Source organism: Ictidomys tridecemlineatus, chromosome 2 (genome assembly GCF_052094955.1).
Source record: "Ictidomys tridecemlineatus isolate mIctTri1 chromosome 2, mIctTri1.hap1, whole genome shotgun sequence".
NCBI classification, from domain to species: Eukaryota; Metazoa; Chordata; class Mammalia; order Rodentia; family Sciuridae; genus Ictidomys; species Ictidomys tridecemlineatus.
In genome coordinates this window covers 36,169,379-36,195,475 of record NC_135478.1, presented here as the reverse complement: position 1 = coordinate 36,195,475, position 26,097 = coordinate 36,169,379, and the positions used below count along the sequence as shown (strand labels likewise).

Below are 26,097 nucleotides of genomic sequence, written 5' to 3'. Positions count from 1 at the left end.
AACTGAGTGACCTCAGATTAAGCTTAATTAAGACTCTGATCCTCAGTTTCCTGTATGCTTAAAAGGTTAAAGAACCAACCCCCAGTGCATTGAGTGTAAACATTTCTTCCTGTATTTTTAAAAAATATTTATTTTTTAGTTTTAGGTGGACACAATATCTTTATTTTTATGTGGTGCTGAGAATCGAACCCAGTGTCTCATGCATGCTAGGTGAGCACGCTACCACTTGAGCCACATCACCAGCTCCACTTTCTGGGGTTTTAAGAACCTTTAATGATTTGACTTCAGTCTGCCCACCCAGTAGGCAAACTTATTTTATGCCTGGCATGATATTGAACAAATGGGTATGGTCTAAATGGATGTTTTTATTGGTTTGTAATACTGTCATAAAACACATTAGGAATTATTTTCCATCTCAAGCTCTCTCCATAGTAGCCTCAACTGCTAACCACTGAAATTCTCCTTCATTTCTTTTGAGACCACCATTCAGAACCCTGTCCTGCATCTACATTTTGCACAGCAGATGTGTAAAAGGTGTGTTGGTGTGAGGGATGGCTCTGATGGCTACTGTTGCTGCAGGAGAAGGTTGTCTTATCCTCTGGGCTGAATGCGGAGGCTCCTTCCCTTGCCAGCCTGCTCCCACAGCTGTCTGCTCCTTGGCTTCTGAGTGCTTTCACCTTGGCTGGGTGAAGATGAACGTTCTGTCCCCTGCTCAGGTTTCTGTGAGCTTGGGACTAGTGCTGCAGCTGCTGCTGCTCCAGCACTGGTGACTGACCTCACTTAGTGGTTTTGCCAAGCAAATCTTTAGTATACTAATTTTATCCTCTTAGCAGTGTCTTAGCTGGTGTGCCTCCTTGTGATGTGCGGGGCTCAATGTCAGTGCTAAGTGCCCATTAACAAAACACTAAAGTGGCCTAATATTGACAATGCCTTTAGTCAAAAAAATTTGTGGAGAGGCAAGATTATTGGTCAGAAATGCACTGCATTTTAGTGGTTGTCCTGCGAGTTTATTTTGGTATTCATCTTACCTCATTCTTATGTGGTGTTGAGTGTGCCTGTTTGTGAGTCTTTAAACTCATGAGCTCTGGTTGTTAAAAGAACCACCCAACCAAGCTGGCAGGTGAGTTAAAAGTATTGATTTTTCTTTTTTCTTTTTTTTTTTTAAATATGCTGTAAACCCATTGAAATAGTGTTTGAAAAAATATTGAACCTTATTTTTAATAATTTGAAATAAAGCCAGGTAATACTTAAACTAACATGTACAGTGTATTTTGAAACAATTGCATAACTAATGGCAAAAAACATTTTAAATTAAACATTTTAATTTTTGAATTAAAATCAGTATAGATTGGATCATTTTTGAACATTGTGTTATATACATGAAGCCACTTTTTATTTAGTAAATAATGTCTCGAGTATTTGGGATGATGCTGGGATGTGTGGTGAACAGTACTGCTGGGAGGCTGGGCAGTCCAGGAAGAGACAGGCGGGGTTCCTTTTCTGCTCTTTGTGTACTGAATGAAGGTAGACTTCTTATTGGGTACATCTTTTTTTTTAAATTTTTTTTTTTTGTAGTTGTAGATGGACAGATGCCATTATTTTATTTTTGTGTGGTGCCAAGGATCGAACCCAGTGCCTCACACATGCTAGGCTACAGCCCCCCAGCCCTGGTACATCTTAATGTGCTAATAGGACCTTTGGTTTATTGATAACTCTTTAGGATCTATATTACTGTGAAGTACTTAGGATTTCCCAGAGATTGCTGTAGTCCTGGTTATTAGATCTCTGTATCTTCTAATTAGTTAAGTTCTCTGCTGCATTCATTGAAGGTTGCATGTAACTTTATTTCTGAATAGGTTGATGTTTTTCATGTTTGCGTTTTTCATTTCTTAAGACAAGTGACTGTTTTGGGTCACTTCACTCCTATGCACATGCAAAGCTGATAGTCTAAATCGCTTTCCCCGACATTTAAGGTCTTCTGTGATGTGTTCGCAATTACTCTTTGCCGTTCCATCTTCAGCTACATTTCTGTAGGAGACACACATCTCTGTACTAAAAGTTTTCCATTCTATTTATCTCTCCCCTGGGGGGTGGGGGGGGGAGTCTGTTAGGCTAAACATCTATTGGCTAACATTCCCAGTTCTCCTTAGAATAAATGTCTGTTCCTTTTTTATATTTAGTTTCCATTGTACAATGTGCATTGGACCCCATGTAGTGAATACTTAATACTAAGCTAATCTTTTTTGTTTGACCTCTGAAAACCAAGTGGATCATCATTTGGAAAAACAGCTCTGTGCTGTAGGGAATCTGAATTGGGGAAAGAAGAGCTAGCTGTGCACATGGTTGTAGGTTCTAAGATATTATCTTGATCTTTTTTTTTTTTTTAATATTTATTTTTTAGTTTTCGGTGGATACAACATCTTTATTTTTATGTGGTGCTGAGGACCGAACCCGGGCCGCATGCATGCCAGGCGAGCGCTATACCGCTTGAGCCACATCCCCAGCCCCTATCTTGATCTTTTCCATCTTTTCTTTTAATTTTTATTTGTAATCAAATTATACACTAACATAGTTTGCAGATGCAAATAGCTCTTTAGGTTTTTTTGTTTTGTATTGTTTTTTTTTTTTTATAAAAAACAACTGTTCAGTAGCCTTCCCTACATTTTGCTCTCCAGTGGCAATTACTTGTTACTTTGCCCTTTTCTTCCTGTTTTTAGGTAATGTATCCGTATTACTTGATGTTTCTTCCCTTTTTCTTTTTTGCCAGTAACTCTTGATTCATGATAGTACATGATGAACATTTAGTTATTTTCTCCCTAGTACTCCCTCTATTCTTGTCAAGATCAATAGTCACTGTTTATACTATGTAAACATTGTTCATATATAGCAGCCTGATTACTTTTCCTTCCCTGTGAAACCTTTTCCCCTGGAATTAATTATTCTTTTATCCTTCCCAACTCTCTCCTTTCTCACCTTATTCAGAAGCACTGGGCTTTATATGAAGTTTATCTATTTCGAAGAAATCTGTCCTGGAGCTTTCTTTTTTGGGGAGTAGGAGGGTTTACTAGCAATTGAACTAGGAGCACTCTACCAGTGAGCCACATCCCCAGCCCTATTTTGTAATTTGTATATAAACAGGGCCTCACTGAGTTGTTTTGTGCCTCAGTTTTTGCTGAGGCTGGCTTTGAACTACCGATTCTGCTGCCTCAGCCTCCCAAGCCGCTGGGATTTCAGGCGTGCACCACCATGGTGCCCAGCCTTTCTCCTGGAGCTTTGTAATCTGTTCCCAGTTTGAACCTGCTAAGTCTATATATAGCTGTCATATCAGGCTGTATTGTGGTCACTGTTGGGGGGGGATGGGCGCTTCATTAATATCCACTTGATTTTTGTTTCCTTTATCTCTGTGCATTTCTTGCTTATGCCTTTGTAGAGTATATCCCCTAGTAACTTCCTGAAAAAGGATTCTTGGGAAATAAATTTTTAAAATTTATATATGACAGTGGAATGTGTTACAATTCACATTACACACAGAGCACCATTTTTCATGTCTGATTTTATACAAAGTGTATTCACACTAATTCATGTCTCCATACATGAACTTTGGATAATGATGTCCATCACATTCCACCACCTTTGCTGATCCCCTGCCCCCTCCTTTTCCCTCCCACCCTTCTTCCCTATCTAGAATTCATCTATTCCTCCCTTGCTCCCCCTCCCTACCCCACTATGAATCAGCATCCTTATAAAGATAACATTTCTTATAAGAGAAGACATTGGGCATTTGGTTTTTGGGATTGGCTAACTTCACTTATGTTTTGGGAGATAAATTTTTAAAGACCTCAAATATCTGAAAAGATTTCTGTTCTCCCATCATACTTGATTGATGGTTTGGGCATAGAATTTGTTTTGGAAATCACTTCGAAGACATTGCCCCAGTGCCAACCCATCCCTACTGGTGTTGAAATCCAAAGCCACCTGATTGTCTATTCCTTGTACATTATCTCTCTTTCTCTCCCTGGAAACCTGTGTGCCCTATGTAGGTATATTTTCCTTCAAGTACTATGCCTTTTCAGTCTGGAAACCTGTGGCCTGGAAAATTTTCTTAGGTTCCAGTTTGACTTCTGCCTCTCTGGATCACTCTTGCTGTTCAAGAATTGGACAACCCCAACCTCCGCTCCACTCCTGTCCTCCACACACAGGACCTCATACATGCTAGTGAACTACTTCCCAGCCCTTAAAATTTGGACCTTCTTGTCCTTTGTTTTCCCCTATTTTCTACCTGTCTTTTACTTAGGGGATAAGTTTGAAAATTTTTTTTGCTTTCATTTTTAATTTCACAAAACTACTAATTTTTCTCCTGAATTTGTCTTGTTTAACCTTATTCTTGTTTCATCAATGTAATGTTTTCTTTCCCTCAGAATATTAATGATGGATTTATTTTGCAATTTCCTTTTCTCTAATCTGTTTTCTGTAGTTGACCATCTAGTTTGCTCTCTTCTTTGTTTTCCATGTTAGGAACCATGTTCCTTGATTTTCTTTTATTTTTTTGAGTCTCCAATATCAATATATTGAAGTTTTCCTCTGGGCTGCTCATTCCTCAAAAGGGATTTCTTGGAAAGTGAAAGCCAGGCTGTTTTGGGGGAGCTCAGTAGAGGAAAGGGTCTTATTGTCCTGAATGCATAAGCCCTTGTTCAGCACAGCACCTCTGCCCTCATCCATATTAAAGACCCTGGTGCAGAGACCCTCTGTTTTACCTTCTCCAGCAAATAAACCTCAGTCTAGCAGGATTTCTTTTGCTGCTTATCAATTTCCTGTAAATTTAGAAGTTCCAAACAACATGAATTTATTATCTCCCAGTTAACATGGATCAGTAGTGTAGGCCCAGCTGAGCTGAGTCCTCTGCTCAGGGTCTCTTGAGCTTGCAGTGAAGGAGTTGGCAGCCTGTGTCTTCATCTGAAGCCCTTCCAGGCTTGCAGTGAAGGAGTTGGCAGCCTGTGTCTTCATCTGAAGCCCTTCCAGGCTCATATCCTTGCAGCTATAGGACTGGGTCCACTGTCTTTGTCTTTCCACAGGTAGTTTCTCATGGCAACTTGCGTTTCAAAGCCAGCAGGAAACTCTCCAGCCAGTAAAGACTTGAGTCTTCATATAAATTAAACACAACCTGGTCTAGGGAGTGTCATCCCATTGACTTTGCCATGTTCTAGTGGTTAGAAGCAAGTCACAAGCCCACACTCAAGGAGAGGAGATCCAGCAGCCCATCTTAGAATTCTACCTACCAGAGGGTCTTGGAATTTGCTCCCTTAACATACTCTTCGCCAATCCTTACCCTTGAACCAAACCTCCTCCTGCCTCATCCCAATTTCCAAGGTACCACAGATAGCAAAGTCTTTAAGGGATTATATGGAATATACAGATATAATCTTGGCTTTCTTGACATCCAGGTAAGGATTTTCTTTGCTTGAATATTCAGACCTTTTGCCACTAATTACTAAGCCTTCTTGTTTCTAAGCTTTTGTTGCTGATGTTTCCTTACCATTCCTCCTTATCTTTGGAGGCATAGACCCTTTAAATAACCCCCTTACTGTAATGTGGGTGGATTTTGGAGAAAGAGTAAGAAGTTGATGTGTGCTGTCTTTCTCCCATCTTTATGCATGTGTCCTTGGTATCTATTTTTTCCAATATGTTAGGGTTACATTTTCTTTTTGAGAAGGAAAGAAATGAGGCTAAAATTCCCACTTACTTTATTTTCCACATTCTTCTATTCTTTAAACTTTATTTTCCAGTCAATACATTTGGGTTCATAGCCCCATTCGTGACCTTGAAACCAAACTCCTCACTTTGGGCTTGAACAATTGCCTCCTTTCCTTTTAACCAGAACTTTTATTGGCTTGGGGCCTTTTCTAGGAGACCTATCTAGAATAGGCCCAGACTCTTGGCAGTTAGTTCTCAGAGAGTGTGCTTCATGTAAGATCAGAAAGTCATAGAATACAACCCTTCTCTGGGAATACTGCTTGTATTCTCTCAGTATTAACTATTAAATCACTATTATAGTCATTATAGGAAGCAGGTGATAGCAACATGCACTGTCATGTGTTAATTTACAAGTCAGTTTGGTTGACCAGTGGTGAAAGTTCTACATATCTGCTTGCTAGCCCCAATACTAGATTTGTTACACGTGCAGCTATGAAATGTCATATAAGTGTTTCTATCAACTGTAATAGCTAGCTTTGTGAAAACAGGCATTTAGTACTCAGCTAGAAGGGCATGTAGACACTACAGGATGGAGAATCACTTAGGTAACAGAGTTGGTGGTGAAAATATAGCCAGGTCCTTCCCCTCCAAGCCTTTCTCTGTATTTCACATTCAAGATATAGCCTCAGTCATTTGGTTTCTCAGCCCTATGCAAATATAAACAGCCTTCCCCTTTCCTTTCCACACTATCTGGGACCAAGAAGGACATCAGTGACTTCCTAAGTACAATAGCTCTCCTCACCTCCCCACCCTGTTATTTCCTGGTAGTTCTGAGTTGCAGGTCCTGCGTTGGAGAGGGAAGGAGGAACAAAGAGGTAGCAGAGGCCTCAGCTTCACAGAGCCTGGGTGATAACTGTATTCTCAGGCAGGGGTTGACCTCACTTGTCAGTGGAGGGCATTCCAGTGACTGCTGGACTTTGTAGTGCCACTGTGAACTAGAACGAAATAATGTTTGGGACCAAATAGATGGTGTTTGGGACTGAACTAACTTCTAAGCTGGGGAAATTAGGTGTCATTTTCTTTATTGTCTTGTAGCATTAGGGGAAAGATTAAAAAGAAATGTACTTATTTCTTGGTCTTTGCAATTTAGGAACATAATATTTTGACTGTTGAATTGATATTTGTTTTCTACAAAGCTGTCCTTAGTTTCCGTTAAGGTGGGGATTCTGAGCATTTTTGAGTTGTCAAGTTATTTTTGAAATCTTCTCTACATTAAGTACTGTGTGGTATGTGTTTATTATCAACCAATGTATTTCTACAAAGTGAATTAATTTTTAAGAATTTAATCATATCTTTTAGCAGATAACAAGATTTCCTTCTTTCTATTAATCCCAACTTCCATTCAAATATGAAAGAGAAATAAAGTAAGGAAGGAGATGAGGACCTGGAAATGTAATTAAATAATTTGTGTGGTGAGTCCAAAAATATGATTTTATTGGAAGCTCCATGATGTAGTGGAAAAGAATAGCATTGCAGGGAATCTGGAGTACTTGGCAAGAACTGCATTCCAAGTTTTTCTGACTGTACAAACACAGTCACTTGTGTTGTGTTTTCCTGTCTTTAAAATGGGTATCATGTTTCCTTTCCTGATTCAGAGGGTTTGAGTACAGAACAAAAACTGTCAAAATCTAGGACCTGGTGGAGGTGGCTCAAGCTTCTAATCCCAGTGGCTCCGGAGGCTGAGGCAGGAGGATTGTGAGTTCAAAGCCTGCCTCAGCAAAAATGAGGTGCTAAGCAACTCATTGAGACCCTGTCTCTAAATAAAATACAAAATAAGGCTGGGAATGGGGCTCAGTGGCTTCTGAGTTCAATCCCCAGTTACCCCCCGCCCCCGAAAAAAAGATAGTGAGTTTTTAAGTTATATGTTTTTCTACAAATGTTAGGGTTTTTCTATCTTCGTCTTATGTTGGCTCTAAATTCTGTAGAACTGAATTCAAACTTAGTTTTTCATGTATTTGGATAAATTATTTTCAACTTTTTGGATGTATAATTATTTTGACTGTGATGATGAACAGCTACTGACCAGCTAATAGTTGGTTTTTCTTAATTTAAAAAGGGAGGAAGAACACCTCTTGGTAAAAGGATCTCCTGTGTGTGCTGTCTGCTTGTGTGCCCCACCTGCTGAACACACACACCCTGGAGATTAAGCCCATGATCTTGCACATGCTTGGTAAACATTCTGCCACTGAGCTCTCCCCCAAAACCCTTTTTGAGACAGGTTCTACTTAGCTGCCTAGGCTGTCCTCTGTGTGCGGCCCCCCCCCCCCCCACCTCCTGGGTAACTGGGACTTCAGGGCCTTCACAAGCTAGCTCCCTGCCTCCTTTTGAAGGTGGATTTGCATCCTGCTATTTCAGCAAACTTGAGCCCTTTGATTTACACTGTTGCAAGAGTCTCAGTATTTCCTGAGATTCAGTTTCCTAGCTCCCTAACAGCATAGTTAAAGAAGTTAGGAATGAACACCTGAATTGGAGAGAGAAGTGAGGAGAAGGGAAGACAGTGAGATAATGTCCATTCATTCTAGGCATTTCCAAATTTTCAGATTAAATGTCAATGGAAGTTTTTATCCTAGGTCAAATCTAGTCTGTCCTTTAATGAGACCACACAGCCACATGAAACTTGACACTCTTGTGATCACTGATTTTCTGAGGGGTTTTAGTTGGGGATGGGAGCAGTCAAACATGAATGGTTATTTTAGATTTTCACCCAAGGCGATGGTACAGGTTGAATATTGTGTGTGTGTGTGTGTATAAAATTTATTTGTGGTGCTGAGGATTGAACCCAGGACCTCACACGTGCTAGGCAAGCTCACTACCAGTGAGCCCAACCCCACCCCTAGTTTTCTTAATCTTAAAAACCAAATCTTTTTGAGCACAGGCATGATACAAGTTCAGATTTTACGTCATATGACATTGCAGTTAAAACTGCTACATGTGTATATGAAACAAAGAATTTCATGTTTAGAACTGGCTCCAAACCCAAGTATCTCATTATGTATATGCAGATATTCTCCAGTTAACAAAAATTGCAAGTTCAAAGTACTTTTTTTTTTTAATATTTATTTTTTAGTTTTTGGCGGACATAACATCTTTGTTGGTATGTGGTGCTAAGGATCGAACCTGGGCCGCACGCATGCCAGGCGAGCGCGCTACCGCTTGAGCCACATCCCCAGCCCTCAAAGTACTTTTTGTCCAAACCGTATTTGATAAGGGATACTCGACCTGTATGTATGTCAGTACATCGCTCTTGAGATCATACTTTGGCCCTAAGAAGCAGGGATGAACTTGTCAAAAGATCTTTCCTGCGCTGCTCTGAAACAAAGCAAAACAGCAACAAAACCCTATGAAAATTGGGCTTAAGTAAAATGAAGATTGAATGGATAGAGCAGCAGTATTGATAGCTCAGATTGAGTAACCCCCTACCTACTCTTCCAAGGAGGAGATAAAAATCAATACTGGCTTTCTAATTAGACACCCTACTTACCTCAGTAACCATAGTTGCTTTTACTTTTTCTTTTACTTAGTGGATAATAATTCAAATCCCCTGAATTTCATCCTGCTTTTTTTTTTTTTTTTTAATCATCCCAGGGATTTAATACAAGAGTGCTTTACCACTGAGCCACTTCTCCCATCCTTTTATTTTCCAGACAGGGTATTGTTAAATTGATTAGGGCCTCACTAAGTTGCCGAGGCTGACCCGGAACTTGGGATCCTCCTGCCTCAGCCTTTGGAGTTGCTGGGATTACAGGTGTGTACCATCACACGTGGCCATAAACCACTTTTTAAGAGTTGGCTATATTGTTTCTCTCTTAAAAAATGAGATTGTTGCCAGGCACATGGCACATGCCTGTAATCTCAGAGGTTTGGGAGGCAGAGGCAGGAGGCTCACAAGTTCAAAGCCAGTCTTGGCAATGGTGAGGCATTAAACAACTTAGTGAGACCCTGTCTCTAAATAAAATACACAGTAGGTCTGGGAATGTGGCTTCAGGGGTTTAGTGTACCTGAGTTCATTCCCTGGTACCAAAAAAAGAAGATTGTTTGCATACTGTTCTGGAACTCCCCCCTCCCACACACCCACACCTCACGCCCCTTTTCCAGTTAATACATTATGAACTTAATTTGCTTTCTAGTCAGCATACTTCTCATTTAAGAGCAGCACAGTGTACCACTGTGTGGTGTACCACGATCTACTTAACGTATATCCTTTCGATAATTTAGCACATTCCAAATTTCTCTCCAAATCATAAGAACCTTATACATAACATCCATTGCATATGTCCAGTTATTTGGGGGCATTTCAGAGAACTGTCAGAAAAACAGACTTTCTGTATCAAAGGGTCTTCTAAAGACTTGCCAATGAAAGATACCAGTGTTTAATTCGCATTTGAGTCTAAGATTGAGAATTTATTATTTATTGGCCGGCCATATGGGTTTCCACCTTTGAGAAATACCTGTGTGCTTTATCCACTGATATTATTTTAAAAATTTTACTCACTATATTAAGTCTAAATGATGTACTGCAAATATCATCTCCTCCTACCGCCTTTATAAACTTTGCCGATGGTGTCTTTCTGTTCATTTTTTCTTGTGTGCTTTAACTTTAGTGTGACTCAAATTTTGACTCTCCTAGAAGATTATTGAGATGAGATCTCTAATACAAGTGCTGTAATTTATTTCAAGGTACAAGAGGGAAAGAGTTGGGAAGTGAAAGAAGAAAAGTCAATAAAGGGTGCCTTACCAAAATCAAGCCAGCTCCCACAATGAAAGGTGCTGACAGGGAAACTGAGGAATTGGGTAAAGCACTTGCTTCACGTAGCCAATCCCAAAAACCCAAATGCCGAATGTTTTCTATGATAAAAGGATGCCAATTCATAGTAGGGTAGGGAGGGGGAAGTGTGGGAAGAATAGATGAACTCTAGATAGGGCAGAGGGGAGGGAGGAGAAGGGAGGCGGGGTATGGGGTTAGAAATGATGGTGGAATGTCATAGACATCATTATCCAAAGTACATGTTGGAAGAAGACATGAACGGGTGTGAACATACTTTGTATACAACCAGAGATATGAAAAATTGTGCTCTATGTGTGAAGTAGGAATTATAATGCATTCAGCTATCTCAAATAAAAAAATTAATTAAAAAATTGTCCTACCCAGATAACTGTTATTGAGACTGCTCTTGAAAGAGTGGTGCCAGTTGTTTATTGCTGTGTGGTGTAAAATAACAACCACCATTTGTTGTTAGAACTTTTCTTAGATCTAGAGGCAGACTGGGGCTGGGCTCAGCTGAGTAGGTCTCTGATGATCATCTGAATACTCTCTCACACTCACCTGCCTGGGCTGAGCACACCAAAGAGCTGAGGGGCAGAAAACCCCTGGCTGCTTAGGTTAAATTCTCAATCTTAATAGGGTCTAGCCACCAGGTGTCTGCTGTATTGGAAGCCTTTGGGGAAGCTAGACTTCTTACGTGATGAATGTGATGCTGAGGGTTTCCAAGGCACATAGAAAAAGAGACAGCTGCACATGCCAGGAGAAAACCATCTCTCCTTTTTCCAGCTTGGGAAGTCACATGCTTCATCACTTTAAATGTAATTACTACCAGCCTGGGGAGGGGGGGAGACTACCCCGAGGGGGGGGGGCGGTTTCAAAGAATCGGTTGTTAAACCACCTCACTTGCCTGTTGCCATGAGCAAAGGAGCCTTAGGGTGATAAAGGATGTGGCAAGGCACTGTGTTGGCCTCTGCTATAGGTTGTCAGGATAGGAAAGGCTTCCGAGCCCCAAACTGTAAAACTGTTAGTTTAAATTTCTTCTAATTTCTATTTAAAATTTTTAATGGTTTATAAACTATACTAATAATTAAAATAGTCTAGTAAGTGGTTCTTACTAGACTTTGGTTTCGAGACTAGACTTTTTGGTTTCTTACTAGACTTTGGTTTCGAGACTTTGTTATAGGGCTGGGTATGTGGCTCAATGATAGAGCACTTGCCTAGCATGCATAAGAGCCTGGGTTCCTTCCCCAGCCCAGGTTAAAAAAAGAAAAGATCCCATTACACTCTTAATAACTTATTGCAGTCCCCAGGAGATTTTGATGGTATGGTTAATAATTATTGATTTTTACTGTTTTAAAATTAAACATTAAAGTTTCTATAATTTAAAAATAGTAAACAGAAAATAGAATTTTTAATAAAGATAACTTTTCTTAGAAGAATAGCACTGTTGTACATATTTGCAAATTGATTTAATGTCTGACTTAATAGAAAACAGCTGGACTTTCATCTCTGCTTCTGCGTTCAGTCTGTTGCCACATCACATCTGGTGTAGCCTCTAAAAACCTCATACAATTGTGAGAAAATGGGGGTAAAAATGGCAAAAAATGATTTAGATTGGTAGTTTGGGCCTTGTGCCCTCCCTGAGAGGGCCTTGGGAGAGCCGCCTCACCCTTCCCTGATGATGGAAATCCAGCTTTAGCTGATTTTACTGAAAGTATTTTCAACCTCGACATCCAGCAAGGCATGTATTGAAGGAAGTTACACGGCCTGGACCTAGGATGCCTTAAGAAAGAGGATGCTGAGTGAGGACGAAGAAACAGCAAGATTGCCAAAAGCAGGAAAGAAGTTCCAGGCCGATTGGGTGGTATAGGAAATCGTTCTGAGATCCACTCATAATTAGGGTAATTAACCACAAGGAATCCAAATTAGAATTCTTTGAAAGCAAAAGGGCAATAAAAAACTGATATTACTGAAGGTTTTACAAAAAAAAAAAAAAAATATATATATATATATATATATATATATATATATATATATATAAAATAGAAGTTCACATCACACGATAAGTGAACAGAAATCACTGTGCAAGCTGGGCACAGGTAATCTCAGCAGTTTGGGAGGCTGAGGCAGGAAGGTCGAAAGTTAAAAGCCAAAAGCCAGCCTCAACAACTTCAGCGAGGCCCTAAGCAACTCGGCAACTTCAAAAAATAAAAAGCCCAGGATGTGGCTCAGTAATTAAGCACCCTAGGTTAAATCCCTGGCAATCCCTGCAAAAACAACACTGCTAAAGTCTGATTCTTGTACACTAACACTTGTGTCATGTCCCATGTTTCCCACTGACCTTGTAGCCCCCCTCCCCACCCCCAGTCTGAGTTGGCAACAATGTAGTATGGAAGCTGCCTAGGAGGTGTGAATGAGAAACCTTAGCCAATGAAGCAAATTTCATAATCAAAGATATATTCTAAAATTTTGTCTCAGAATTGAGTAAAACCTGGTAAGTTCCTTTATAATACTCTATGTCTTTTAAATGCTTTCCTTGTGACACTGTTGCTTTGGGGGTTCAGCACTAAATGTTAATGACTATACTATCTTATCTCTGAAAGCTTTTCCCCAATTGCCTCTCACTTATCCACAATACAGATATCATCCTAATAGAAGAATTGGTTATGTCCTGTGAACTGGTAACTCTTAAGAACCAGAGACTAGTAATTTATTTCCCTTTACTCATTTGGATAGCATTTTATATATACCAATGGAAGCATGCATCTTAAGAAGCTGGACTCAATTCAGACTGGGGTAGATACCCGGCTCTGGATTATTTAGTGGGAGTGGAAGTCATTGTCACACCTGATTCTGCGCAGACACTATTTTCCTACCAAATTAAAATTATTCTAAGTCAGGCTTGTATAGTTTAGAGAGTTGTCATTGGACCCAGTTTATCCTATATTCAAATGGTTTCCAAGACAGAAGGAATGCTGATCCTCTCATTCTCTATAATTATTCCTGTGCTTTCCTCTTCTTTCAGGCCCTTGAAGTGGAATTAGTTAGTCTTTTCATTGCTTGCTACCTACCCACACCACTGTACTGATAGGCCAGAAGTTAAAGCATGTTAAAGTTCAGTTTACCCAAAACTGAGACAATATGGCCATCTGTAATGACCCCCCTAATGTTCATGATGTTTAGATCTGCTCTTTGCCATCTTTGACATGAAGTATCTTGACTCTTTGCTTACTCATAAATGATCTTGAGAGTGGTTTTATTTTTAAAATCACGTCCTTATTCTATGAATACCTTTTTTTCAATATTGTAATGTAAATTTCCAAAGTGGATTATCACTACTTTCTAAAGGAGCCCCACATACAATAAAACTACAGTTGAATGACTAGCTGAGCAAGATCAAGCCATTATGGTGTTACAGTTATTTTACCTGATTTTAAAACATTGTTGCAGGGGCTGGGGATGTGGCTCAAGCAGTAGCGCGCTCGCCTGGCATGCATGCGGCCCGGGTTCGATCCTCAGCACCACATACCAACAAAGATGTTGTGTCCGCCGAGAACTAAAAAAAAAAAATAAATATTAAAAAATTCTCTCTCTCCTCTCTCTCTCTCTTCTCTCTCACTCTCTCTTTTAAAAAAAAAACATTGTTGCATAATCCTAAACAGTGGTACATATTTGATTGTTTGATTAAATATTGTTAACTGTTGTTAATAGCAAGTTCTGTAGTATCTGTGGGAAATTACTCCTCTCCAGAAACTTAAAATCGGGTGTAATAGAGTATGTGTACCCAAATGACTATGACATTGTAATATATGCAGATTTGTTTTCTTTCTGGTTTGGAACAGATTTTAAAAGTGAACTCTACAGCCTTCTTAGGCCAGAAGTCAGCCTTGTATTTTTTTACAAAAGATTAAATCAAAAATTCTTGTGGAGGGACTGAGGTGTAGGGCTCAGTGGGTGTGGTGCAAGTCCTGGATTATACTTTTCCCATTGTTTGGGGCGCTTGTACCACTTGTTTGGGGCGCTTGTACCACTTGTTTGGGCCCACTGTGTTCCATCATAACTCCCTAGATACACTGGGTCCTGTTGCTGTAAATTCTTCTGTGAGTACCAGCTTTGCTGGGGCCTATAGGTTGACCCTTGGTTTGGAAGTTCTTTGCAAGGGATAGTAATCTGAATGGTACATTCCCAGCAGTACAGAGTGTCTGTCTTCCTTTTTCTCCACCTTATATGAGGGTGCCTCTTAGTTAATTAGGACTATGGCAATTGAAAAACCACATCTCTAGCCTATTAGTCTCCTTAGTGAGGTTTTCTGATATTTGTTCTTTCTGGCACTCACTTCTAGGTTACAAGTGGTTACTGTTTAATGAAGAAGGGATGCTGAGGGCAAGAAGTTAAATTTTTTTTAAAAAATTATTTTTGTAGTTGTACATGGACAGCATGCATGCCTTTATTTTATTTTTTTCATTTTTATGTGGTGCTAAGGATAGAACCCAGTGCCCCACACATGCTAGGCAAATGCTCTGTCACTGAGCTACAGCCCAGTCCCTCTATTTATTATAAAAGTCTTCTGGATAAGCCAAATATAGAAGATCTCATGGAGCAACAGCTTTTACCCCCTGTAGATTTGGAGATCACTGTTGGGGAAGAGGATTTGTTCTGGTTGTTGACTAACTTCATAGTTCATCATATTGTCTATGAATTTCTTAGCAAAAGAAGAATAAATAAAAAATGAATTTTGAGTAGTGTTCATCATAGGGAATATAGATTTGATTGTGAATCTCTTCCTATAAGCATTTTCTAAATTCTGTTTGATACTGATTTTTGCAGTCTTAATAGAATTGAACATTATCAGGGTTGACAAATTTCTTATTGCAGAGTTACAGAAAAGGGAAGAGAGCTAGACATAAAACAAATGTTAATTTAAACCTATAAAATTAGAAAAGAGTTGATCTTTATTGCCACTTAATGTCCTTTATAGCTGACCTCTCAAAACTAAGTTAAGAATGGTTTGGTGCCAGGTGTGGTGGCTCATACCTGCAATCCTGAGGTTGAGGCAGGAGGAGCACAAGTTTGAGGCCAGCTTCAGCAACTTACTGAGATGCTATCTAAAAATAAAAGGGGGTGGGGATGTAGCTCAGTGGTAGAGTGCCCCTGCATCCAATCCCCATTACCAAAAAAAAAAAAAAAAGATGTTGGTGGGGGTTGGTCTTATAATGTGATGGGCACTAGAGTCTGACAACAGGCTCAAACTGAAGCTCCCTTGCCTTTACTAACTTAAGCTTGAGCAAAGTTTCTCGAAGGCATCATCCTTGGCACTACTGACAATTTAGGCTGAGGCGACTGCTGTTATAGAAGCTGTCAGATGATCTCTACCATATTTAGGAACATCCCTTAGCATCCTCTCTCCCATTATGTGATTCAAAATGACTGCCAAGTGTTCTGGTTACCTCTGATTGAGAACCACTGCTGTAAGACTACAGCTGAAATGGAGATTTAGGAGATTTTGTGATATGAATGGTACACTTCAAACAAGTGGCTAGTATTATCATAAATATTCTCCAAAGAAAGAAGATAGACCTGGAATAGCCAATCAGCTGTCTTTGCCACATCTTCCTTTCTGAGGCTTGTAACTGGGATTTTTAGGTAGGTTGATGAGAATTTAGAATTGAGGGGCTGGAGATGTGGCTCAGCGGTAGCACGCTTGCCTGGCATGCGTTCGGCCCGGGTTCGATCCTCAGCACCACATACAAACAAAGATGTTGTGTCCGCCGATAACTAAAAAATAAAATATTTCTCTCTCTCTCCCTCTCTCTCTCTCTCTCTCCCTCTCTCCCTCTCTCCCTCCCTCTCTCTCTCTCTCTCTCTCTCTCTCTCCCTCTCCCTCTCTCCCTCTCTCCCTCTCTCCCTCTCTCCCTCTCTCCCTCTCTCCCTCTCTAAAAAAAAAAGAATTTAGAATTGAGTTGGTTTCAAGCCTATATTCTTTCTTGAAATATGACATACTTGAACTGTCCAGTCTCTTTCTCCACTGTCACTTCCTCTGCTTTCCTGCCTATTTCTAGCATGATGTATCTTTTAGCCTCTCAACTTTCATCATTTGTTTTCTAATTATGAGAGCAGAAAACTAAGCCTTTAAAATTATATCTTTTTAAAAAAATCTAAATTAGGGGCTTATGTGTGTGTGGGCAAAAGTCCTTTCTTCTAATAAACTGTTTAAATTGATTCAATAGAAAAATACATGGGGGGTGGGTACCAGGGATTGAACCCAGGGACCCTTAACTGAGCCCCAGTCCTTATATTTAGAGACAGGGTCTTGCCAAGTTGTTTAGCACCTCAATAAGTTGCTGAGACTGGCCTTGAACTCTTCTATCCTCCTGTCTCAGCCTCCCAGGCCACTGGGATTACAGGTGTGCGTCAGTGCACCTAGGTTAGAAACAAATTTGGAAAAAAAAAAAAAAAAAGAAAGAAAATAATTTCTTTTTTAGTTGTAGATGGACCCAATACCTTTAGTTTGTTAAATATTTATTTTTTTATGTGGTGTTGAGGATCAAACCCAGTGCCTCACACATGCTAGGTGAGCACTCTATCACTGAGCCACAACCCTAGCCCAGAAACCCCAATTTTATAATTAGTTTGTTTCTCTGCCTCAGAACGTTCTTTAAAAGAAATCAGTGATACTATTTGAAAATTGAAATTGAACTTTGATTTCTATTTAAATGGAAGAACAGCAGAGTTTGCTGTAATAAATTAGTACTGATGATAGAAATGGGGGAGGACTCACAAACATTTTAAGACAAACCAGAATGAAGTTTAAATTTACTTTGGAAACTTTTATATTGGAAAATTTTAAGCCAAACTAGGAAGCACATCAAATTCTAGTAAGACTGTTCTGGTTAGAGTTTTTTACATTTGGTTTTATTAATTAGACCTTTTTTCTTTTGTACTGTTCAAATTCTGTTTAAAACCCTATGTGTTAAGGAAAAGTTAACTACCGGTTGGTAGTTTTTGGTTTTGTATAATCACCGACATAATGTTAATGAAGCACAAAATGGATACAGCTCTTGTCCAGTGGTAATTGGAAAGAAAATAGGTCTCTCGAGTCAGAACTGTCAGAGGTGAGAGTCCTTGTTGAGGTTCCTCAAATGGAAATCTATCTATCAACAGGCTTTCCTGTCCAGGAAGAACTATGTTGTAACTTGTGACAGTCCCTGCTCCTCATGTTTATATGCCTATCTGAAGTCAGAAGCCATCATATAAATAAAATACCATGTCAGAAATAGAAATGACCATTTTTCTAAAATGTGTGCCATAGCAGTATTTGTTCTGACTAGAAGAAAAAAGAAACAACTGGTCGTTTTATTTATTTGTCTTTTTTTGCCTAGTATAAGAGCTTAATGTATTATACCTTTATTTTATGTATTTATTTTTATGTGGTGCTGAGGATCGAATCCAAAGCCTTGCATGTGCTAGGCGAGTGCTCTATCGCCGAGCCTCAACCCCAGCCCTGTGTACTTTCATTTTTTTAAAAAAATATATTTTTTAGTTGCCATGAGAAACTACCTGTGGAAATCTAGCAGGATTTCTTTTGCTGATTATCAATTTCCTGTAAATTTAGAAGTTCCAAACAACATGAATTTATTATCTCCCAGTTAACATGGATCAGTAGTGTAGGCCCAGCTGAGCTGAGTCCTCTGCTCAGGGTCTCTTGAGCTTGCAGTGAAGGAGTTGGCAGCCTGTGTCTTCATCTGAAGCCCTTCCAGGCTCATATTCTTGTTGGTCGAACTCCGTTCCTTGCAGCTATAGGACTGGGTCCACTGTCTTTGTCTTTCCACAGTTAAATTTTAGCATCTTCAAACAGGGACAAGTGAGTTAAAAATTATACTAATTGATATAAAACCAATGACAGTTAAAATAGTTGCCTATTTTTTAAAATTCATATTATGCAAAACTAAGATGACCTAATTTCTAGCATCCCAGTCAAAATAAGTGCCCAGGGATAAGCTGCCAGGGTAGATTTCAGAAAAAATTCTGTGAAGTGTTTTTGTTGTTGTTGTTTTGTTTTGTGTTTGGAGCTCAAACTGCAGATTGATTAACTAAATTTATGTTTCTCTAAAGTGTACTTCCTTCAACCAGTGTTTGAAATTGAAGTTGAATTTCTTATTGTGGAACCCAAAGTATCTTCTGTTAAAAGAAGGTGTAGAAGGCTGTTAAAAGTATACTTTGCCGACCCAAACATGAGCCTCATCATCTTATTAAGAAATGGGTTGTATACAACCAAAGATATGAAAAACTGTGCTCTATATGTGTAATATGAATTGTAACTCATTCTGCTGTCATATATAACAAATTTATTTTAAATGGGCAGGGTACCTGAACAGACATTTTGTCCAAACAGCCTTATATAGATACTCTTGTTCCCTGTTCTGACACTGGCCACCGGATAGCTGTTAATACATGCCCTGCTCCATAGGTCATTGCTCACTTTCTAGACAAGTGCGTCCTAACTCTTTCAGTGAGAACTTTAAAGGGGGAAGCCAAAAATGTACAGCCCCTTTACTGTAAGTTTTTGATTTTTTTTGTTCTCCTGATTAAAAAAAAAAAAGAAGTATATGACAAAAAGGTATCTGAATTTATCTAGTAGTGGTAAATGCCTAAAGATTTTTTGTTCTTGTAACAATGCTTGGTCTTTTCTGTGGATTCTCAGCTCTTTCACAGGAACTACTCTGGGGCCCATAGGTTAGCAATTCCCAATTACTGAATCTTCTTCAGGGCTTCTGTTGGGCATTTATGATTTCAACTACAGTTGATACTGTTTCACATAGTGTTTGTATTTCTTATAACCAATCTTTCTCTTTTTGAAGCTTAACTTTTTTTAAATGTTTATTTAGTTGTAGATGAACACATAGTATCTTTATTTTTATGTGGTGCTGAGGATTGAACCCAGGGCCTCACACATGTGAGGCAAGCGATCTACTGCTGAGCCACAACCCCAGCCCTTGAAGCTTAACGTTTTTTCCTTGTTATATAGTTATGTGGTGTACTTGATTCCTTAACTCCCTTTCTAGACACTAAAAACTTTCAGGAAATTTTATACATAAAACTGAAAGCAGGGTAAATTGCAAAGTAATGATCTTGATTTGGATTTCTAGATATGTATCAGGTGACAAACTATTAAAATGTTAAGGCTCATAAGCATTCCTAACTGCCCTATTTTGAGTTATCTGTTCCCAAATGCAAACCACTATCTCAAAAAAAGCACTAGAGGAAGCTTTTTAAATTCAGAGATTCTAGGCTGGGAGGGATCCAAGGAATCTTTATTTCAAAAGCCCCGTAGTTTATTTTGATGCTCAGTGAGATTTTTCTGTATAGTTTATAAAATCTGCTTATAATGGCATTGTTAAACTCCCCCTCCTCCTAAATACTAAGGAGCCAGCAGAATTTGGGCCTAAGCTAACATGTCACCTAGGGTTAGGCTGATCTTTTTTTCTAGGTTGACTTCTTAGCTTCATCAAGTTGGATATGAAGAAAATAGTAGGGGTCATCTTGGAATATAGTTAGTGTATTTTAGAGAGCTTTTCTGTACAAAGAAACCTTTGCCTTTAAGACTATATCATGAAATAGATAAGAGATTAGAAAGAGAAATTTATTTCTCAGTTTCTGGAGGATAGAAATCTAAGGCACTGGGAGCTTCAGTGTCTGGTAGTTAGTTTCCAGTTTCCAGGTGGCTGTTTCTCACAGGACAGGGAGAGTTATGGGTTTGTGTGTGTAGACTGAAACCACCCCCACTCGTGACCTACTTTCATGAACTAATCTCCAATAGCCCCCACCTCTTAATAACATCTCATTGTAGGTTAGGATCTCAACATATTGGAGGGAGGGGACACAAACATGAAAGCAAGCTTCTGATGACAGAGGACCAGTTTTAATCTCACTGGAGAGGATACAGCATGTTCCTAGAAGGAGAGGGCTGATTAAGAGCCTCAGTGCTGAAAATTATGGTCACAGATAATGTAAAAGCAGGAAGTCACTTTAAAAAAAAACAACACAAAGATAAAAACTTGTTTTAGTTTGGATATATATTTAATAGTTCCTGGGCATACTATTATCCCTAAGATTTTTAAGACCATACTGTTCGAGCCCGTGGGGATATTAATATCTGTGATCATTGAGTCTCTTGCTCTCATTCTCTCTCATTCCTGTGAAGCAGGTGGTGTAAAGCTAGGTTTAGATTTAGTAACTTGCTCAAAGTCCCATGGTAAGTGCTCCAGTCAGTTTCTAAGCTCTTTCTGCCTGTGGCCAGCTCAGTTTGGGCCCCATTCTCCCTCAAGATTGAAATGTCATTTTCTCATGTTTCTATTGTTTCTCCCACCCTAAATTTCAGACTGAAAGAAAAAAGAAGGAAAAAAAAAAAACCATAGACTAACAGGTAGGCTAGTACATGAGCATTCAATAACAGAGTGAATAAATCCAGTTTGTGTCACACACTTAGAAGAGCAGTTTGCCTTAGTTTTCAAGTCTTTCTAAGCACAGACCTTGTTTGCCTGACACACATCATTCTTCAGGCAGCTGTTATGGTGAAGGTTGTAACTAGTCACTCTACACCATTAACCGTGCTAAAGCCATGCAATAGCAATTCCCAGTTGTTTTGTCTTTTTCTCTCAACACCACAATACTTCAATTTATGATTTGGACAGGAATGTTAAGCTCTTTGTAGGTGTTAGAATTGGAGGGTAAAGTTTTTAAAAATTGTGTTAATGTACTTGATACAAAGCCCTTTGGAAGCCAATACAATGCTTTGGAAGTGTATTATGGTGAAACTCTGGTATAGCTGAGTGTATTTAATAGGTTGAATTAATGTTGCGACTATAATAGGGAAACTCAGTAGCAGAAAATAATGTATTACTGGATATTGTCATTTTCTTCCCATCTGGCAAAGTTTATAATGTAATTACAATAGTTTATTAGATTCTTTTGTTTTAATTGTGTGTAATATGTGTAGATTCCTTTTTAAAGTTAAGATAATTGAGATAAAGAACAAGAAAGCACAGCTGCACCAGTTATTGGGTTATAAAATGAAACGTGTTGAAAATGGTCACAAGTAATGATATAGCTCAGAGGAAAATCTTCAGTCATTTGCCACTAATTTAGCTTCTATGTAATCATGTCTTTTTTTTTTTTTTTAAGTACCTTTTTTGTGGGGAGGAGTACTAGGTTTGAACCCGGGGTACTTTACCTCTGGGCTCCACCCCAACCCTTTAATTTTTGAGACAGGGTCTTGCTTAGTTGCCCAGGCTGGCATTGAACTTGGAAATACTCCTGCTTCAGCCTGCCGAATTGCTGGATTATAGGCATGCCCCACCATGCCTGGCTGTTTTCATTTTCTTGTGTGACAAGGAGAGGTGTGAGAGTTGAGGAATGTTTCTTGCTTGGTGACAGCTAAGTGAACTTAGAATGGATTTAATATTCTTTTACATCCAATTTTTTGACTAATAGCTGATGGGTTTGTTGCAGTTTTATCAGATTATTCCTGAAAGGCACAATTTTGTGAAGAGAATGAAAATATTTAAAAGGGAAGAGATATAGTGTAAAATTGGGATAATGCCACCACCTACTTATCTGGTATATATTACTTCACAGTGCTGGTCCCAAAGGTGATAACATCTATGAATGGAGATCAACCATTCTAGGGCCTCCAGGATCTGTGTATGAAGGTGGTGTATTTTTCCTCGATATCACTTTTACACCAGAATATCCCTTCAAGCCTCCAAAGGTAAGAAATGGCCCTGATTTATGCTCAATATCTCTCATAATTCCTATGAGAATAAAATTTAATTACTGACAAAAACTGTAGATTTTTATTATGTCCTAATGAATCTTAAGAAAGAATATTTGAGCATACCAAATACCACTTGGGTTTGCCTCATTTGCCAGAGACCATTTCTAGGAGTGTTTAAAATTATGCCATTTCTGGTAACTTTGTTAGCAATCAATAATTGATTTCCTTATTTTCTACCCCACAGAAACATTTCTGAACAATTTAAAATAGTATGATGATACTTATACAGTCAAAAACTGAAACACTTAATCTTCTACCGAAGTTTTGGATTCTGTTTTCTGTCATCTTTGGTCTCATTCACATCCTTACCTCTAAAGACTGCCTAACTCCCTCATGTCTATTATAACTACCCAATAGTCTCTGGTTCTCATCTGAACTGTCAGGAGAACATGTTGGGGAATGGGTAGAATGAATGCAAGAAAAGTTGGGTCTTTTTTTTTTTTTTTTTAAATGGTGGTCACAGAGAATTTTTACATTTCAGGGTACATTACAAAAATTAGGAAACCAAAGTAACTCATTACTGACTGCTCAGTTGTGGAAATATTAATAAATTCTGTTATTTAGGTAAATATACAGATCTGATATGCAGATCAAAAAAGGGAAATATACTTCAAATTTTGTACTTTTTTTGGGGGGTGTGTAGCCATTGTTTGCTAGTTTTTTTAAAAAAATATATATATATATCTATATATATTAGTTGTTGATAGATCTTTATTTTATTTATTTATATGTGGTGTTGAGAATTGAACCCAGTGCTTCACGCATGTCAGCCAGGAGTGCTACCACTGAGCCAAAGCCCCAGCCCCTGTTTGCTAGTTTTTAAAGCATTTATGATGACATAAGATTCTCAATATTTGATTCTGATGCTTGCTTTGAACTAGTGTAGTACTATCTTCTAACACAAGAGGTCAGCAAATAGCTGTTCAGACTTGGAAATGTTAATATTTAAAAGGTTAAAATTGCTAGATGATTGAGGAAGTATTACATCTCCTTTGCTTTGGTCAGAAGTCATTACTTTAAAAGGAAATTCATAATTCAAGGTGGGATCAAATGAACGTTTTCTAGCCTCAGATTTATTAAGTCTTACCTGTCTTGTCAGCTTTAAACTTTTATTCACTTTATTAACTGGAAATCTAGAAGATTTTTAGTCTTACTGTCTTGAATATTGATACTTTCTTTTTTTTTAGGTTACATTTCGAACAAGAATCTATCACTGTAACATTAATAGTCAAGGAGTTATTTGCTTGGATATATTGAAAGATAATTGGAGTCCAGCACTAACTATTTCTAAAGTTCTCCTTTCTATCTGCTCACTTCTTACAGACTGTAATCCTGGTAAGGTTAATATAATTGTTTTATTCTTCCTCATGTGAAAAATACTTGTTTTCCACATAAACCAAGATTTTCTAAAGGTGGGGTTTGTTTTTCTAAGAACTTTCAAAGGAAGCCTTAATGAGTAAGGCTTCATTCCTCTTGTTAAAAAATGGAGCAGCTGCAGCATTGATACCTCCTAGAAACAAGGTATTTGAACTGACTTTACACACAAAGTGCCCACCCTGAACTCTGGCCATACTGAGTATTGCCTCTCAATTTTGTTACTTAATGATTGCTGAATTGTGATTTTTGTTGAGACTTCATTTCATTTTAAAAGACTTTTTTTTTTTTTCCTGGCTAAGCCAAATGTAAGTCCAGGTTTTGACCTGACTCTTTCTAGGCAAATAGCAGTGTAGCAATAAATGGTGTTATACTGCAGTAGCCATTGGGACTTCACCATGTTCAGGGTGCTATAATGAGTGCCAAAAAACATCTAGAATGTCAAAATTGTGTTTTTAGGGTGGGGTTGATCATGAGTATGTTGTACACTTCTACCTACACGAAGGTGCTATTAATTTAAAATGTTCTACATTTTCTTCCAGCTGACCCTTTGGTGGGAAGTATTGCCACTCAGTATATGACCAACAGAGCAGAACATGACAGAATGGCCAGACAGTGGACCAAGAGATACGCTACATAAATTGGGTTTTCACAATTCTTACATTATTTGTCTGTCACATAAGAAGAGCTGCTTATGATTTTCAAGGGGTGGGGGAGGGTGGGAGCTGGTAAAGAGTAGGGTATTTCTATAACAGATATTATTCAGTCTTATTTCCTAAGATTTTGTTGTAACTTAAGGTATCTTGCTACAGTAGGCAAAATTGGTAATAGCATCTTTTAAAACTGTCATTAGTTCTGCAATATTAGCTGAAATGTAGTACAGAAAAGAATGTACATTTAGACATTTGGGTTCAATTGCTTATAGTCTAATTTTAAAACAGCTTAATTTTGTACAGGTTACACATATGGCCATTTATGTAAAAGTCCTAAGACTACATACTTTTTGTTTTAAAAAAATTGGAATTTTTTTCCCTTCTTGAAAGGGAACATTGCTATTTAACAGTTTTTAGACATTGTCATCTCATATATATAAGACACCATGTAGGAAATCAGTAGTTAATGTTATTTTATTTTATATGCAAATCTACTTTAAAGGTTTAAATCAGGACTTGTGAAAACCTGTAGTGAAATACCTTAAGCTGTTAAGGTGTGAAATAGGAGTCACTCAGTGGATTGGTTATATGTTGTAGACTTCTTACGTCTGCATTTGTTACTGTGCTAATAAACAATATTAAAACAACCACCCGCCACTGCTGTGTTGATTTACTTTGTTTTGCCTTTTGGTTGTAGATTTTTTTTAAATATTTACTTTTTAGAATTAGTTGGGCACAATACCTTTATTTTGTTTATTTATTTTTATTTGGTGCTGAGGATTGAACCCAGGGCCTTGCACATGCTAGACAAGCGCTCTATCGCTGAGCACAATCCCAGCCCCATTTTGGTAGATTCTTTGCTTCTAAAACAATCTACTCAGTGAATCAGTATTGTTTATATTAGAACTGGTAACAGAGTTAGAGGTGTCTTAGAAAAAATTAAATAATCTAACCCGTCTACATTTCCAATGAACTAACTCTACTGCATCTTTTTAAAAGCATTTCTAATTTGGAGATGCTGTGGATTCTGTTGTGGATAAATTAGTACAGCAACCTTAGAGTTTACTCCAGTAAAATCATCCAGGGCCCAGAGGCCCAAGTTCATTTGAGGATTTAAAAATATGGTTAACTATTAACTTGATGGATATTAATATAGATCTACATTGCATTCAATAGGAAAAACTATTACAGGGGTGTATGTAAAATACACAGGGAAGAAAGCCAAAAGGTAAGTAATTGAGAGAAGATAAGGAAAGAAAGAATACCTGAATAACTTTTCAGTCCCCTCTCATATGTATTTTTTTTTTTAATTTTTTTTAATATTTTTAGTTCTCAGTGGACACAACATCTTTGTATGTGGTGCTGAGGATCGAACCCTGGCCACACACATGCCAGGCGAGCGTGCTACCGCTTGAGCCACATCCCCAGCCCCTTTCATATGTATTTATGTGTAGTAGTCCTTGGCTTGATCTCACCAGCCTGAGCCACCCAAGTTTAATGAAAGTATCTCATTTTAAATGTTAATTATGTTCTTTGCTGAATAGCTCATTTCATATTTTAAAGTCAGTTAACCACTAACCACCAAATAGCTCATTTCCTACTTCTTATATTAGTTATAATGCTGTCAACTTGCTAAATATAGCCACATTACTCAATTCTTGCCAAAATCTCCAGCAAACCACAGAACAGTCAATCCTGTTGATCTTTTAGACCACCAATAATCC

General features: G+C 38.4%; 1 protein-coding gene across 3 annotated transcripts in view; it reads left to right on the top strand.

Moving 5' to 3' along the window:
* The window catches only part of Ube2e1 (ubiquitin conjugating enzyme E2 E1), a 72,100-nt gene extending 47,080 nt beyond the window's left edge, over positions 1-25,020 (top strand). For all 3 annotated transcript variants that reach the window (XM_078038298.1, XM_013361274.4, XM_021731598.3), the window contains 3 exons: positions 22,148-22,280; positions 23,534-23,681; positions 24,263-25,020. In XM_078038298.1, coding sequence (XP_077894424.1) covers positions 22,148-22,280; positions 23,534-23,681; positions 24,263-24,360 — 379 coding nt within the window. In that variant the 3' untranslated portion in view covers positions 24,361-25,020. The remainder of the gene's footprint in view (positions 1-22,147; positions 22,281-23,533; positions 23,682-24,262) is intronic.
* Positions 25,021-26,097: the final 1,077 nt, after the last annotated feature.